The 15,297-nt window shown below is 39.0% G+C and overlaps 1 protein-coding gene across 2 annotated transcripts; it reads left to right on the top strand.

The window, feature by feature from the left end:
* The first annotated feature begins 4,673 nt into the window (after positions 1 to 4,673).
* On the top strand, positions 4,674 to 10,562 carry LOC111218842 (Krueppel-like factor 5). 2 transcript variants are annotated; one of them, XM_022741317.1, is made up of 4 exons: positions 4,674 to 4,796; positions 6,988 to 7,909; positions 8,010 to 8,069; positions 8,408 to 10,562. In XM_022741317.1, the coding sequence occupies exons 2-4, from the start codon at positions 7,000 to 7,002 to the stop codon at positions 8,584 to 8,586; spliced, it is 1,149 nt and encodes a 382-aa protein (XP_022597038.1). In that variant the 5' UTR covers positions 4,674 to 4,796; positions 6,988 to 6,999; the 3' UTR covers positions 8,587 to 10,562. The 2 variants fall into 2 exon arrangements, with proteins under 2 accessions (XP_022597038.1, XP_022597037.1); XM_022741316.1 differs by lacking the exon at positions 4,674 to 4,796 and adding an exon at positions 5,696 to 5,995.
* Positions 10,563 to 15,297: the final 4,735 nt, after the last annotated feature.

Raw genomic sequence — 15,297 nt, 5'->3', positions numbered from 1 at the left:
TAAAGGAGACATCTGAGCCATGAGTGAGGAGGAGGGGCTGTAGTCAGCGGGGTCAGGGAAAATGAAGAAAGGCTTCAAAAAGTGTGGATGGAGGCATTTCATTTTTATTTTGTAGTCATTAGGACTGTTCCCAAAGCAAATGGATGTCCTAATTGCTTGTATGTCTTAATGATCAGTTCAAGTTGTGAAACAACAGGTCATCTTAAATTGATTCACTAGGTGGCAGTGTCACTTTTTAAACGCATTAGCACTTAAGTAACACAGTGTCATGTGTGGTCAACGACTGTGTGGTTGAACACTGGATTACTATGCTTGGTTTACTTGAGGCGAGACAAAGAGAAAGGCAACCAAACATTTCAAATTAGAAGGAAATATCAGATTAAAGCCTCTTACGGTTACAGCAACTGTTTGCAACATTTGGTGCCGTTCACTTCATTAATTTAGTGAAAAAAGTGCAAACACTCACTGCTTTCATCAACATTGCAATGCAGAGCCAAGATTTGTTATACAGTACACAATACAAACACAGGTTATGGCTCTCTGTCTCTCTCTCATCAGCTTGTGAGATCTAGCAACTTTTAGCATAATGAATTTAGCAGGGATGCCTTCTCTACACAGTCCATCAGGCCTGCCATCTAGGAGATTAAATTATGTCTGTAAGCATTAAAGCTTTGATGCTGTATTTGGGCGGCATGCATGCATCCATTTGCAAAATTCTATATAACAAAATTAAAAACATGGACACCTATGGAAAATGGCTTGGCACTAGCACTTAAACTCCAACCACTCCAAACAGTTTGCTGACTAATGCATTTCTAATCATTTCTGTGATCAATGTTAGCTACTGTGCAATAAGATTAATCAGCCATATGCAAAGCTCGGATCACCTTGAACATGGCAAGAAGAAAGAGAGAAAAAAAGGGAGATAAAAAAAAAGAAAGTGTCTTAGCTATTATGTATGATAAACACACCATACAGAAATAAAGTACACCTGCATTATTCACGTCTTTCATGCCGTTGGTTTTGTGTGTGTTTCAGCGGCATCACACCGTTGTGCTCCCCTCAGCTGTGCTTTGGCATCTGTGCGTGGCCATCTCACTGCTGAATAGCTGCCTGATTATTCCAAATCTAAGGGAATATTCAAACAAGGCCGATAATGCATTCTTCCATATGATTCTCCAGAGCTGGGACAGCTGTTCAGCAGCTTTCAATGCCATGTTCAGGAAGGGACAGATTTCTCTGCTAAATTAATAGGCCCCATTAAAAATCAGAGAGAAGTTTGACAAATGAAGCAGAGATTCAGTTTGTCGTAGGAAGGAGGCTACAAAATGACTATCTCGTATAGCTGATAAATAACTACACTTTAACCAAAATGATTGGGAAATTAATGTTTAACTCCATAATCTATAGCCACAGTGGATTTCAATGGCCATGTAGGCAAACTGGGCTGATGTATTGAATTTGCCTCAGGAAGAACACAAAGCCTGCACTATATGAGGAGTGTCGTTTACATCTCTGGACGATAACTGTCAGTGGCTTCGTCACGAATGCAGTTGTCCAAATCAAACAGATTACAGCCAGGTCAATTTCACAAACCCTGTCCAACAAAATGATAAAACTTTAATGACAAGAATTTGTCAGATGTATCAGACAGGAGGAGTTACTGGAGCTCAAGTGTCTCTTTGTTCGCTTCACTTTGGGCCACACAGTGGTTTGAGAATGCAGTGTAGCACTGCTATGCCCGAGCCTTGTAAAGTTTCAACTGGCAGATGAATACTTTTAGTCTGGCTTTCACCCCGTCTCCCTCTCTCTCTCTTTCTCTCTCTCTCTCTTTAGAACAACAAGGAGGTTGTCTGTCCAAGGGCACACCTGTAAGGTGCAGACCCTCGACAGGCTTACCTCAGTGGCCTCTCCTGCTGTACTCAAAAGGCAATTATTCCTCCCAGAAGATAGAGCACTGTCAACTTCAAACGGAGGACATTCTTTAGGCAGATTAGACTAAAATTATGTTTTATTATTTGGGCCCTGAAGAATGAATTGGACTCTATTTGGTCGTCTTTGTGGTGAAATCCAAGACAGTTTAAATGGCAGAGGTATGTTTGGAGTCAGGGTAATACTCCGGTGTCTTTATGAAAGGGCAACAGAGAGGATCAGATTAGAAGCTGAACAGCGAGAGTCTTTCAGTGCGGCTGTGCTATCATCTCTGTCTTCTTGTCCGTGCCTGTAGAGAGGTTAAATTAAATGGCTGTAATAAATGTTTTGGTCTTGCTGATGTGGTATGGCTGGCTATCAAACGAAAACACTGTGGAGAAACGGCATGGTGGAAGATCAGAGAGAGGAACAAATGGAGGGTGGGAGAACTATGTCAGCACATTACCAACATTAGAAACGGACTTGTTTTCACTTAAACCTCAATTATAATGGTGGCTCCAGAAACAATTATATTGATGAATGCTTTCTAAGTTACTGTAATTAAATTATTCCATTTAATTAACGAATTATATTGAATTTCTCCCCAGAGGACGGCATTAGCCTCATCTGCTGTTTTACAAACAGGAGTACTCTAATGTTGTGTGCTATGGAAATGATTACTAATGCCTAATGAAACTGTGTCAGATCAGATAAATGCTGTACAGAGTCAACAAGCCAAGCTTGTAACACAGCCAAACTTGAGACAAAATAATAAAGCCAAAGAAGAAAATTATTGATTGCATTTTTTCAAGGGCAGGCTTTGTGAAGCTGGCATCAAATAAATTATAATTCTGAGTGCCTGCCTGAGGTTTTAAATAGAATATAGAAAGTCAAACAGTGTATTAAGAAGGCTTTTTAAAATAATTATCTTTGTATCAATACATATATGAATATTTTATCATATAATAAATATAATCTGTTTTAAATGTACTTGTATGCGTCTTTAAAAACACAGACAACAAAATTTTAATTTGAAAACTAACAGCAGTAAATCAAAGTGTCCGTTTATTGCGTAAAAAAACATCTCATTGCTGTTTCCACTCACTGGCTATAGACGGTAATTATACACAATATAAAACTGGAGTGCATGACAGTCTTAGTTTGATGGTTCAGCAGTGCAAAGCTACAGTACGTAAATGCACAAATGAAGTTCAACTGCAGCTGACCATTGCCCTCTGGTGGGAATGCCAAGCACCTGCTTGAAGACAGACTAAATATAGAGCACACGTAAGATTTGTTTGTATTTCTTGTGTCACACTAAATGTCATAACATTCAAGATAACTCACAGACGAACAAAGACGGGACAGCTGTGCTCAGATACACACTGTTAGTCATAAGAATTTCCCAAACAAAACATACCAAATAATACGATCTGATCACTGCAAGTTTTTTTATCCTTTCAAAATAATAAAAAAAAAACAACACGCAGTGCTTACAGTAGCAATGTGCTGCATGTGTTTATTGTCCTGTGCCCCCTTGGGTTGGCCATATTAGTCCATGTGAGAGCGGAGAGGAGTTGTGATGCTGTAAGCACATACCATGCATTCTCTCTCCTCCGCTGTGCAGTTGTTGGGCATATTGTGAGGTTTTAATACAGGGGATATGGAGGAGGGCTCGGCTCACATTCGCTGTACAGGAAGAGCCACGGCCAAGAATGACAGTTGCTCCTCTTGGAGCTGAGACATCCATGGATTTAAATTGCACTTTGAAAGGTCAGCACATGACAGGCAATCAGTCAGCTCCTAATTGGATGATCAGCAGTCATTTGAATATGTTTCAGATTTTTTTATTGCATCATGAAAAAATATGAATATGTGAACATTTTCCTTGTGTAGACTCATTAATCAATAACATCAGCAGTTTTAAGATTTAGATTGCATGGCATCCTTAATAATGATAATTCTAATGATAATAATAAAAAGATTAATAATTTCAAAATACTATCAAAATAAGAAACAGAAACAAAATAATATCCAATTATAATGATAACTTTTATTTTGACATAATTTTTCAAAAATAACAAAGTGATTTACTGGAAAACAAGTGTAATACAGTAACAGAGGGTTAAAAAAATTAATGAAATTAAAACTACAAGAGGTAAAATGTGATGATAAACAAATTACTGTGAGATAGCAGAAGGCCATGAGATAAAATTAGTTTTCAGGGGGGATTTATAAGAGGAAAAAGACTTTGCATAAGATCCTGTGTCATTTCACAGCTTCACGGCTAAAGATAGCACTGAGTGAATATGAATTTTCAATGTAAAATGGTAGAATGTTATTTTATACAGGCTGTATAAACATTTTTTTTCCAGCATCTTTAGGTTTCACATATGACCTTATCTAACCTCAGAGATATTCACATCTGAAACATGTTCAGTCAAGCCTGCAGCGGGTGCAGTTACAGTATTTAATAAGAGGACAAACAGTGCCTGAAGAAAAACACAGATGGGAGTGGCAGTAAATGTCACATTTAAAAAAACATCTCTGCACACACTCGTTTTTTTTTGTTTGTTTCTTATGGTGAAATGCTGCTTAGCCTCCACATCCATGCCAATGTTGTGTCATACCTGTGTTTCCAGTTCCAGCATGTTGCACTGGCACCATCACTGACATGGGCTAATACTTCATACACCTGTGTGGGAAAAAAATCGTCAATTCAATTCTGTTTTGTTAAGCTGATGTATAAAGCTGCTGTCACTGTGATCTCATGAGGGCTCCAGGTTGGATTACTGTTTCCTTTTCATTGCTTAGCCAAAAATCTGGAGAATACCTGAGGATATAAGGAACAAAAAAGGGGGCAAATAAAAACATCAAGTCAAAAGGTAAGTAAGACGTCAAATAAGTACAAAATGAATGCAGCTTTGGCAGCTCGCTTTGGTTTGTTGTAGGAGAAAAGTTCAAACTAGTGCAGGCAGCTTCTGAACATATAATCACTGTTGATTGTACGTGTGACACACTATGTTTTTTGTGTGAGATGCTGGGCTATTTTTTGATGGAAACATCTACTGCCAGTATATGTGTGTGTGCAGGCTTCACTGCTGGCTCAGGAATGTTGGCATCAAGTATGCAGTCCTGACAGACAGCTGCACTGCAGTGGCGTTTTTAACATGCCAGACCAGGACCCAAGTGTGCTGGAGGCTCAAAGAAAATCAGAAACTGCATCTAAAGATGATAGGAATACTAACTTGATCCACTGTGGGTGAAACGAGGAGAGCTCATCGCTTTTAATTTATCCATAGAAAGTCTTAAAGGTCAGAAAGGACTGAACCCCCCTTAAAATACAATGGAAAAAAAACACTAAACTTACACTTTTATCTCTGCTCTTCTATGGTCCTTAAAAGTTTAAAGAGGTTTGTTTCCAGTTTGAACAAATCACAAGTCATACAAAAGTTAAACAAGGTACACAGGCCTGTTCAACATGACCCTGATGACTCACTTTATTTTGAAATCTGCCAATAAACCTCTCATTTATGGACACAAACACCTGACACGTTCATCCTCCTCGATTTGCCTCTTTAACCCCACGTGTTTGGTGATATTTTCCATTTCTTCCTCATCCATTTCAGCTTATCATACAACCACAGTATTCATTACACTAGGTGTATCCCGATCGCCCGGTTGTCCTGTTTATTATTTTGTACATGTTCAGCCCCGCCCTGCAGACGCGCTGATACCACGCAGTTGCGTAATTTGACAAGCCAGCGCAAAAAAGGGGAGAATGAGCGTTTGACAGCCGCTGCTTTGCCTGTGCAGATTGTGTCGAAACAAAACAAAAAATAATAATTACCTATGCTGAATTTATTTGTGAAAGATTTCGGATAGTTAGACAGTTACCTCTGCTTTTATGGCCGCTGCCGTAAGGAATAATGTTTGGGTTGCTCCGGGGCAGGACGCGCAGTTTCTCCAGAAAACCACCGCACCACTGGCAGCCGACGGTCTGAGAGGTGAAGATCATGGACAAGTGCTCTGTAACACGAGGGATGCCATCCCGGGAACTTCATCTTATCATGATTACAATTTGGTAGGGGATTGCATTTTTTTTTTTCTTCTGCATCTGCCTCGGAGCATCAGTGTTTACTGATGCCCGCTGGTTTGACGTAGAAAGGTTGCATGTTGCTGATCAAAAGCAAAAAAAGAAAACAACCAAAAAACAGACTGTTTTCATTTATAGATATAAGCCTAATATTGACGGTAGGGCCTGTGTGTTTACTCGTTGTAATATTTACGGCTGCCGCCGCCGCCCCCCCCCATCCCGTGACGGAAATTGTGAGCTTTGAATGTCTGTATTGATGCTGACATTCACTGACTGGGCTGAATCGAAAGCGGGGCATGGCTGGGATGTGAAACGTTGCACCCTGCTCCCGAAAACTTGCGAGGAAGAGATGCATAGCGCTGCAGAGCAACTGGATGTTCTAATTTCAGCCATGTATTTCCAAACAGCTCAGGCTGCTGCGTTTCAGAAGGGGTGTCTGCTGCTTGTAAAAGGAGGGGTGTATGTGAGTGTGTGTGTGTGTGTGTGTGTGTGTGTGTGTGTGTGTGTGAAGGGGGGGGGCGTCTTTGATGTGGCAGTGTGTAGACACCAAGTGCAGGCCCCAAATGCATCCACAAATATAGTCACAGTAGCTTGTTTTGTGAGTCTTTTGATTCTTCAGCATCAGTCGAAACTGGTGTGTTTGGAGGGGGCGGGGGGTGCTCATGGTTTTACATTAAGCAGCAGATCTTTTTTTTTTTTTTTTTTAAAGGGTCCTGGAATTATTATTTTTACAAGGAGAAGTAAAGGACCAGTGAGGCGTTGACAAATTCAGTGCTGACTCTAAATCCAAATCTTGCTGCCTTCACAACATCAAAAGTTAAAGGGAAAAATATCTCAGAATGAGGCTCTTTCAAGAACCCATGTGAGAGCCTGAATCCATCACTAGACACTTGTGTTTTTTTAATAACACTTGTGTTTTGATTAACAGACACAACTAAACCATGGCTGACCTGATCATTTCCTTTGCTTTTGTTTTCCAGGGGAAATCAGAGATGGACAGCTACCTGTCTCCCCACCCACAGGACATAGTAAATTCCAAAATGTTGTGCAGGGATGGCGCTCTGATGCTCGAGCCGCCCTTCAGCGAGGACTTTGCCTCCCCTTACAGCGTCAACATGAGCCTGCTCCTTCCTGACGTCACGTACCTGCACCCAGGCCTCTGCAGGACTATGAGGCAGATTAAAACAGAGCCGTCACACTCCCTGATGCACCCCACCTGTCAGGGCAACGGAGTGCCACCGACACTCCCAGGTGTTTTTAGCGCAGCTGATACAGCAAGTGGTAACTTTTTCATCAAGCAGGAAGTGGCAGATTTCCAGGATGTTCCCCTGTTTCAGCTTTTGAACTCTGATTTGGAGCAGCTCGTTCACGGGTCGCAGCTGAACTCCATCCCCATGGTCCCGTTAAGTCTTCCAAATGGGAACGTCCATGTAGGCTCAGTGCAGAATTCTGCTAAACACACAAGCGGTCCTCACGGTGAATGTTTTCAGTTTAATCAACACTTAGGCCATCAGCAGAGACCTACCTATTTGCCACCTTCTCCGCCAAACTCCGAGCCCCCAAGTCCAGACAGGGGGAAGGAGCTCCTTAGCAATCTGTCCCCACCTCCCTCCTATGAAGCCAGCATCGCCTCTAAGTTAACTTTTCAGACCCATAATCCCATCGATCCAGGACAGACCTCCAGTTTAGCTTCAATCCAAAGTGCAGACCAAAATTCCAGTGTTGGATTCGTCCAAAGTCCAGGTGCTGGACCAGTCCAGCACTCAAGCCTGACACCAGTTCCAACGACACCGGGTGTTGGCCCGCTGTCCCCAGAGTTGGCCCAGTCAGCTTCAGTCAAGTACAATCGAAGGAATAATCCTGATCTGGAGAGACGGCGGATTCACCACTGTGATGTCCCAGGTGAGTCCTCTGGTCTTTTGCAGCATTAAAAACTGAAATGTTCCTTTTTAAAACATAACATTACAAGTTCTTAATGAGCTCTCCTTTTTGTTTTTTGTAGGATGCAAGAAAGTATACACCAAGTCTTCTCATTTAAAAGCCCATCTACGGACCCATACAGGTAAAGTGTTTGGAGTTGCATTCTTATTTTGGGGTGAAAGTGGTGATGTTGCCAGGCAGAAAAATGCACTTGGCATGCAGATGCATTCTGTCTGCTGACAGACCTGGCCCACATCTCACTGCTGTCAAATCACATAAACCCTGCAGCTCTCATAAAGGGGGCAGGGAGAAAGACAGGACACGCTGTGATTTATGGCTCACAGTTGAGGCGTGGTATCAGTTTTTTCATCATCAAAACTCCTTCATTAGTCTTTTGAGATATGAAGAAAAATATTCTGTACTTTCAAGGGAAATGTATCTCAACATGTGCTGTTTTTTTGTTGTTTTTTTTCACTGAAGGAGAGAAGCCTTACCGGTGCTCGTGGGAGGGATGTGAGTGGCGCTTCGCTCGTTCTGATGAGCTGACTCGCCATTTCAGGAAACACACGGGGGCAAAGCCTTTCCAGTGTGGAGTATGTAACCGCTGTTTCTCCCGCTCCGACCACCTGGCCCTCCACATGAAGAGACACCAGCGCTAGAGACACCCCCTCCTGCAAACCAAGTCAAATCAAATCTTTTTTTTTTATTTCTCAGTAAACAAGGACAAAGAACTGGCACTTACATATCAGCAAACTGACAAATGAAAAACTGGTGGATTATTCCTCTCATTTCCCAGTGGAGATATTCTTAGCAGTGCTGGCCCACATGTCATTGTTTCTTTTATTGTAAAAAGATTAAATATTACTGTTGCCTTATTTTATTTCCACGTGTGTGCCCATTTTCATAAGGTGTCAGTCTAAAAAATCATTAGCCAAATGTAATGATGGAATTATATTAAATCTTTTTAAAGCCTTTATTTTCATTAGATTATGAACAACTTTTCAGGAAACAATTCTCATTTCAGTTTTGTCACTGTACCGATTCTATCTGTGTCATATGGGCATTTATTTAATGAACTCCAATAGCAAACTGCCATACTGTAAGTGTTGAGGTAGATGGAGCATTGTTACGAACTGGGAGATCAAAGCATGTGTTGTTTTGGCCGGAGGGTGTGTAATATAAAAAGTAACACATCAGTTAGTTAAAGTTGTACTGAGAACAAGTTGTGGATTTCATAAAAGGCACAGCAGGAAGATGTGAGGAGTAAGTGAATACTGGGACGAGCACTGTCTGCAAGCTGGTGAGGCATGTGGTGAGCGCAGTGCTTGCAAGCTGACTTTAACACTGCCAGAGTTATTGAACACTTTGTCACTGAGGGTAACTTGACTCAAAGCAAAACAAAATCTGTATTTACCTGAAATAAAGGGGAGATAATGGTTATCAGATATTAATCATATTCATTTGGAATGCATTGTCAACGTTCTGTATCTGTGCTCTTATAACTTAACACATACGTGGACATTACAGAAAGTGTTCAATGCTTTTAGGCAGAGATAAATCTAAATGGTGGATTTTTCTTTCATGATCAATACATGGATTTTATTGAATTACTGAAAAGATTTAACGTATTTTGATGGGAGTTGTTTTACCCCATGTTAACTTCAGCCACTTCAGGCATACAGTTTTGAATACGTGGGATTTCAGCAGTAGATCAGCGTTATTTTCTTTCCCCTGGAAGTTGATATGTTTGACGAGCTGATGTTCGCTCATCTTGATTTTATTTCGGTTGCAAATCATGTGTCCCAGCATTAGATATTTTGCTCTGCTCACAACAGGATTACAACATCACATCACTGATGATCTGTCTTCCTCAGTGGTTTCAAAGCGGTGTCTCTGAGTTTGGGATTCTTTTATTTTTTTTTTAGACTTAGATTGAGCACCTGCCAGTCTGAACGTCTGTGAAAGCTTTTGGTTTCTTTGACTACTCTCCATCTATTCAAACACCGTTTCAAAGTGCCTTTAACTGCTTTTTTTTTTTTCTTTTTTTTTTTGGATGAATGAAAAACAAAGCTGCCCCTTTGGGACAATGTTCTTTTATCAGGTACTCTCTGCCAAGATGCTGTATGTTGGCTGCCCCTCCTCATTTTCACAATACATTAATTTCTATTTATGACCAAATTTATTCATAATTTGAGTCTGGCTGAGCAAAATTGATTTTTGAAGTTTCTATAATTTGTTAAGATGTATATATTTTGTGTCTGCTGTTTGAGGATACAATCCATTGATTGTTTTTGGGTGTATAAAGATTTTAAACTTTGTTTTAAATTGCAGAGACTGTTTATTTTTTATTTCTTGGCAAAGTCTGAGATGGATCAAATTATTGAATTGAATATTGCCACAGTCCGAAGCTGTCATCACTTTCTCCAGCCAAGGTAGCAGCTCAGTGGAGTATGTGCCAGTGAATTATTGCAATACTTTTAAAAAATACACAGTATATACATGAAATATTTTGACATGGTTGATACACATGAGAAGTGTTCGGATATTTTATGTCTTAGCTTCATAAAATGAAGATGTAACCTGAATTGATAAATAAAAAAATGTGCTATGAAGCCATGTAACTCTCATAATGCAAATAAAGGTTTTGTGTTGAATATTATAAATTATGTTGAATATTTTAAAATGTCTGACTTTTAAAATGTTACAGAATATTGTTTCCAGGTTAAAATTCCACATTTAAAAAAAAAAAAAAGATTCAGCTGTTAAATTCAGCACAGTGGGGATCTCACACCTTTACAGTATTTTAATATATCTATTCATACACAATATCTTATTGTTAAAGGTGAACCTAGATCGTATTGTTGGAGAGCAGGTCATATCAGAAGTTGACATTTTCAGATGTCAGAGCACTGACATCAAGCCTTTTGATTTTCAGTTAAAGTTTAAAGTTGAGTGAAAAGATTAATCAAAAGCGATTTTGTTATTACAGATGCTCGTTTTAAAAAAAAAAAAAAAAAAGCATTGGTAGACCACAACTTGTCAAGAAAAAAACAAGTATGGAACAGATATTTTAGTGGAACATTTGCAAAATTTGGCTGTTTTAAAATCAAAACTGCTCCACACATTTTCATTCACACGTCACATTTCTCAGCGTTAATAATAATCTTGACTGTGCAAATTCTTTTTTGCTCTTCCTGGAACAGCAACATGTGATTTGCAGTTATTCTGTAATTGTTCAGGAGCACGCCCTTCATGCAGTTGTATACTTAATATCGAATACTAACAATTCAGTGTAATTAAAACAAGACGACTTCTTTCTCTTCTTTTTTCTCTTTTAATTCTCGGTATATCATCCTTGATGTGAGTCACAGCAAAAAGTGCTGACACAAGGCGCCAAGAGAAACTGTACAAACCAGAGAAGATGTCTGAGCTTGTCCTGGTGCAGAGGAAGTTCCCAGTGTGGATTATTATACTATCGCTCTTATTAGCTTTAGCTTCTTCTCACTGTACTGTACTTGACTTGTACAGTATAGTTTGCACAACATAGGCTGTTGTGAGTGATAAATCACTCATGTGATATATGTGCACACCAAAATGCTTAGCAGAGTGGGAATTGAAACCTTGTTATTGTAATCATTGGAATCCTTTACTGGCAGACAGAAACATTCATCCAGATCCATTTATAATAGAGCACCGTACAGGATGTACTGGGCGTTTTCTTTCAAGTGCAACCTGTTCTCACAAAGTCTATACACTACATGCTATGTTAAAACTCCACTCCACTCTCTGATGGTAGTAACAATAAACAATGTAGGTTACACAGATCTACATGATGCTTTTCTTGGATGTTTAAACATTTGTGAAACCAAACCAAAGATTTTCAATACATTTAACAAGATGATATAATAATCAGTGTTTGAAATGGGAAAAAAGTGCCTGGAATGAATTAGTTGCTGTCCTCATCTGTGAACTGATGCTCTTAAATTTAATAGTTTTATCATATATTAATATCACCATATAGCATGTTTTACCCCTTCCCTTTTAAAATGTAACATGTTTACTCAGATACATTTTAACTGACGTACGTTGTACTTTTACTTTTTAACTTTTATCTTTTTACACAGTGATTTTACTTCTACTTTAGTAAAATGTCTTTTCAGTAACAGTAGTTAGTGACCTTTCACTTGCTTATGTGCTTCAGTCAGTGTAGTGTCTTATCTCCAGTCAATTTCTGTTACTGACAGCGCTTATTGCTGCTCTGTCTGAAAACAGTTAATGGTGCCGTTTTCTTCCTCACAGGGACTCACTACCTGCTGTGCATTTAAACTTACACTAGTTCTGCTCCAGCACTCACAGCTCTCTGCTCCTTTTAGCGACTTTCACCGAGTTGTTTAGACGCTATTCAGATGCTAGTTACTTTAGCTTAGCAGTTAGCGATAGCTTCTCTCTCTCTCTCTTGCTCGGTGTGTCTTGAACCAACAGATTAACTTGTTCATCAGAGTGTGGTGTTGTTGTAACTTCAGTGTAGAGGATTGTGATGTTTATTACAACTTCAGTGATGTCTGCTGTCTTACCTTCGACAAACAGCTCCGCTGTTCACGAAACTGCTCTAGTCTGTGACCGTCTGCGTACACAGTAGCCTTCAGTGTGATAGGCTATTATTCGTGACGTGTAACCAATCAGATGGTGCTGTGGGCGGGACACCGCGGCACAAGTTTGTTGAGTTTACTGTCTTTTCTCCTGACAAGTTTTTTACAAAAACGAATCGCCCAGATCCTGAAATGGAGAGGGCAGAAGAGTACTGGCAGCTAGTGAGAAGTGCTGGGAAGAAAGAAAAAGTAACGGTAGCCTACAAGAGTAACATAAAGAAGTGCCGGTATTGCGTACTAGTGCATACCAGCCCACTTCAAGCACTGATAATAATAAGTCTACGGTTGTACCATTTTTTTTCTTCCTGTAGTGATCAGATGTACTCTGTGTACTGTATATCAGCTATCATTTAAAATGGCTTCCCTAATACCAAGATTAGGTTTCTGAATGCCAGTGAATGTGAGTACAGTGCTCAGATGTCTCAGTGACATCGAAACCACATACCATCCATCTCAGTCATAGATAGCAACTAGTTCCATACCAGTGCGTTACATACAAAATGCAACTTTATTAACCTTCATGCCTCCATTCATATTAATATACATGTATATGTTTGAACTTATTTTAATTTCACAGCTCCATCCATATGAAAAATACAGAGAAAAAGGCAAAAACACTGACTGGATACTTAAACAACTCTTGGAGAAAAGAAAAGCGTAACAGAAAAAAGAAAGGACACCTGTTCTTGGAGTTTTGAAAAATATCAGGATTAAAAATCTTCTTTTACAGATGTGGATTTCCATGAGCAGAATCTCCCTTTTGAAGCGATGCTGAGCAATATCACAATTTTTTTTTTTTTTAACGGCAAGAATGGAAAGATCTGAATATATTTACACTACACTCACTTTACATAAATACAGGAACAACGATTACTGTACGTAATATCAGCAAACTTGAAACATATGCATTGGTTTCACTACTTAAATTTTTCAAAACCAGGAAATCAAAAGCAGATGTTACACAGAAAGTAAAATAGATATTGAACTGATACAAAGTGTAAGATCAGTATTCATAAACAAAGGCATCACTCTGGAATCCCAGCCACTGGATTTTTTTTTCTCTCCTATGAATAAGATTCCTCATTATCTTCCATGGAATCACTATGTTGATTTAATGTGCTGAAGCTGAAACATCAAGAGGCCTTTGTAACTCAGTTTTGCTCCCCTTAGAGGAAGTGACTTATTGCGAGCAAAGTAATAATGCAGTGCGTGCTATGAACAGCCCGTGAACGTGTAATGGGAGGATGCTGCATTTGACACAATGGCATAAGGCTCAGTGCGAATAAAGAAAGCGAAACATTAGAGGTCCGACTTGCATAATGTTGTCTGTGCTTTTTCCAAAAGAAAATTCATGATTTCTCATTTAAAATTTATTAATTTGAGCACACATGCTGAAATTGAAACTCCTGCAAAGAGCAGTTGGTATTACAAGTGTGTGATATGAGGCACTATTCATTATTATTGCATAACTTTGACCCTGGTTACCGTTACAAAATTATGCTTTTAAAACGAGGAAAGAGACGCTGGAGGGAAATACAATTCACCCTGTCCTGTGGAGACACCACCTTCAAGTCTAATTGAATTTTTTGAAAAACGGTTGTATTAAGGCATGCAACGTCATATACTGGATAGGAGAGTACATGTGTTGTTGATATGTGCTTGAATCAATAGATTTTTTTTTTTTTTGTCCGGGTATAGCAAAATAGCAACACAGGGAATCGAGTACCTTAATATGGTCAATGTACTGTATATAAATAATTTGTTGATTATAGCAAACACTGGTTCAGCCTTAGGAATAAAAATGATTTGATCATGAACTTAGTTGACCACAAACCAAAAAAAAAGCAAACCGTTATATAACACCACATATGATAATTTACATGATGAATACCATTAGCCCCATTTCACTGTATATCAAATTAGATAAATTACAGTCTCTGAAAAAGACTTTACATGTATAAATGTATTTCCTGCATCTACTAATCAAAAGCCCTATTTTTCCAATGTATATACAGGCTGTAGAACTTTGTAATAAGTTTTTATCTTCACTATCACATATATTACAACATTTCAAAAGATCCTTTTTACAGAAGAAAAAGAGTTATATGCAATGACGAAGTGCCCCCTCAATCATAAAATGATCTTATACATTATATGGATGATAAAATACGATGATGATTATTTGTTTATAAATCGACATCTGAAATAAAATAATTTGAAAAAAAAAATCATACTAATAAACAAACAAGGTGCTGATATGCTTTTGCCAAAATGTTAATACAAACTGGGCATAATGATGCTGTGCACAAACAATATACATAAATAATGATAACAGACATTACCATCCTCCATTACATTAAAAAGGGGGGGGTGTCACATACATTGTGTGGAAATGACTTCCTGGATTTGGCTACTTTACTGAAAGTGAGGGTGTTCGATGCAAGTGCAGGTGTGTGTGTGTGTGCATGAGAGTGTGTTGTATGTGTGTAAGTGTATGGTTTTCAAGGTGCTATTATCAAAAAGGTTACCATTTCTTTTTACTGGCTTCGGTCCAATAAATACATTTAGCAGCACTATCAAATGATATGGGTTGGCCTGATGCTCTCAAGTTTATGTCTGCAGCTCTTTCTCAGCATAAGAGCGCTGGAAACACCTGCAAAAAAAGTCTTGTTATTATGAGTATAAAAATATTATTTTTAATTAAGCTTCCTGATTAAGGTT

Source organism: Seriola dumerili, unplaced genomic scaffold (assembly GCF_002260705.1).
Source record: "Seriola dumerili isolate Sdu_G_001 unplaced genomic scaffold, Sdu_1.0 BDQW01000052.1, whole genome shotgun sequence".
NCBI lineage: Eukaryota > Metazoa > Chordata > Actinopteri > Carangiformes > Carangidae > Seriola > Seriola dumerili.
This window is presented reverse-complemented; position numbering and strand designations above follow the sequence as displayed.

Excerpts from the sequence above, each read along its gene's own strand:
- LOC111218842 (XM_022741316.1), top strand. The coding sequence starts at position 5,819 with ATGGCCGCTGCCGTAAGGAATAATGTTTGGGTTGCTCCGGGGCAGGAC. Across the intron at positions 5,996-6,987 it reads CTTATCATGATTACAATTTG|GGGAAATCAGAGATGGACAG; the intron begins GTAGGGGATTGC and ends TTTGTTTTCCAG. Across the intron at positions 7,910-8,009 it reads TCACCACTGTGATGTCCCAG|GATGCAAGAAAGTATACACC; the intron begins GTGAGTCCTCTG and ends TGTTTTTTGTAG.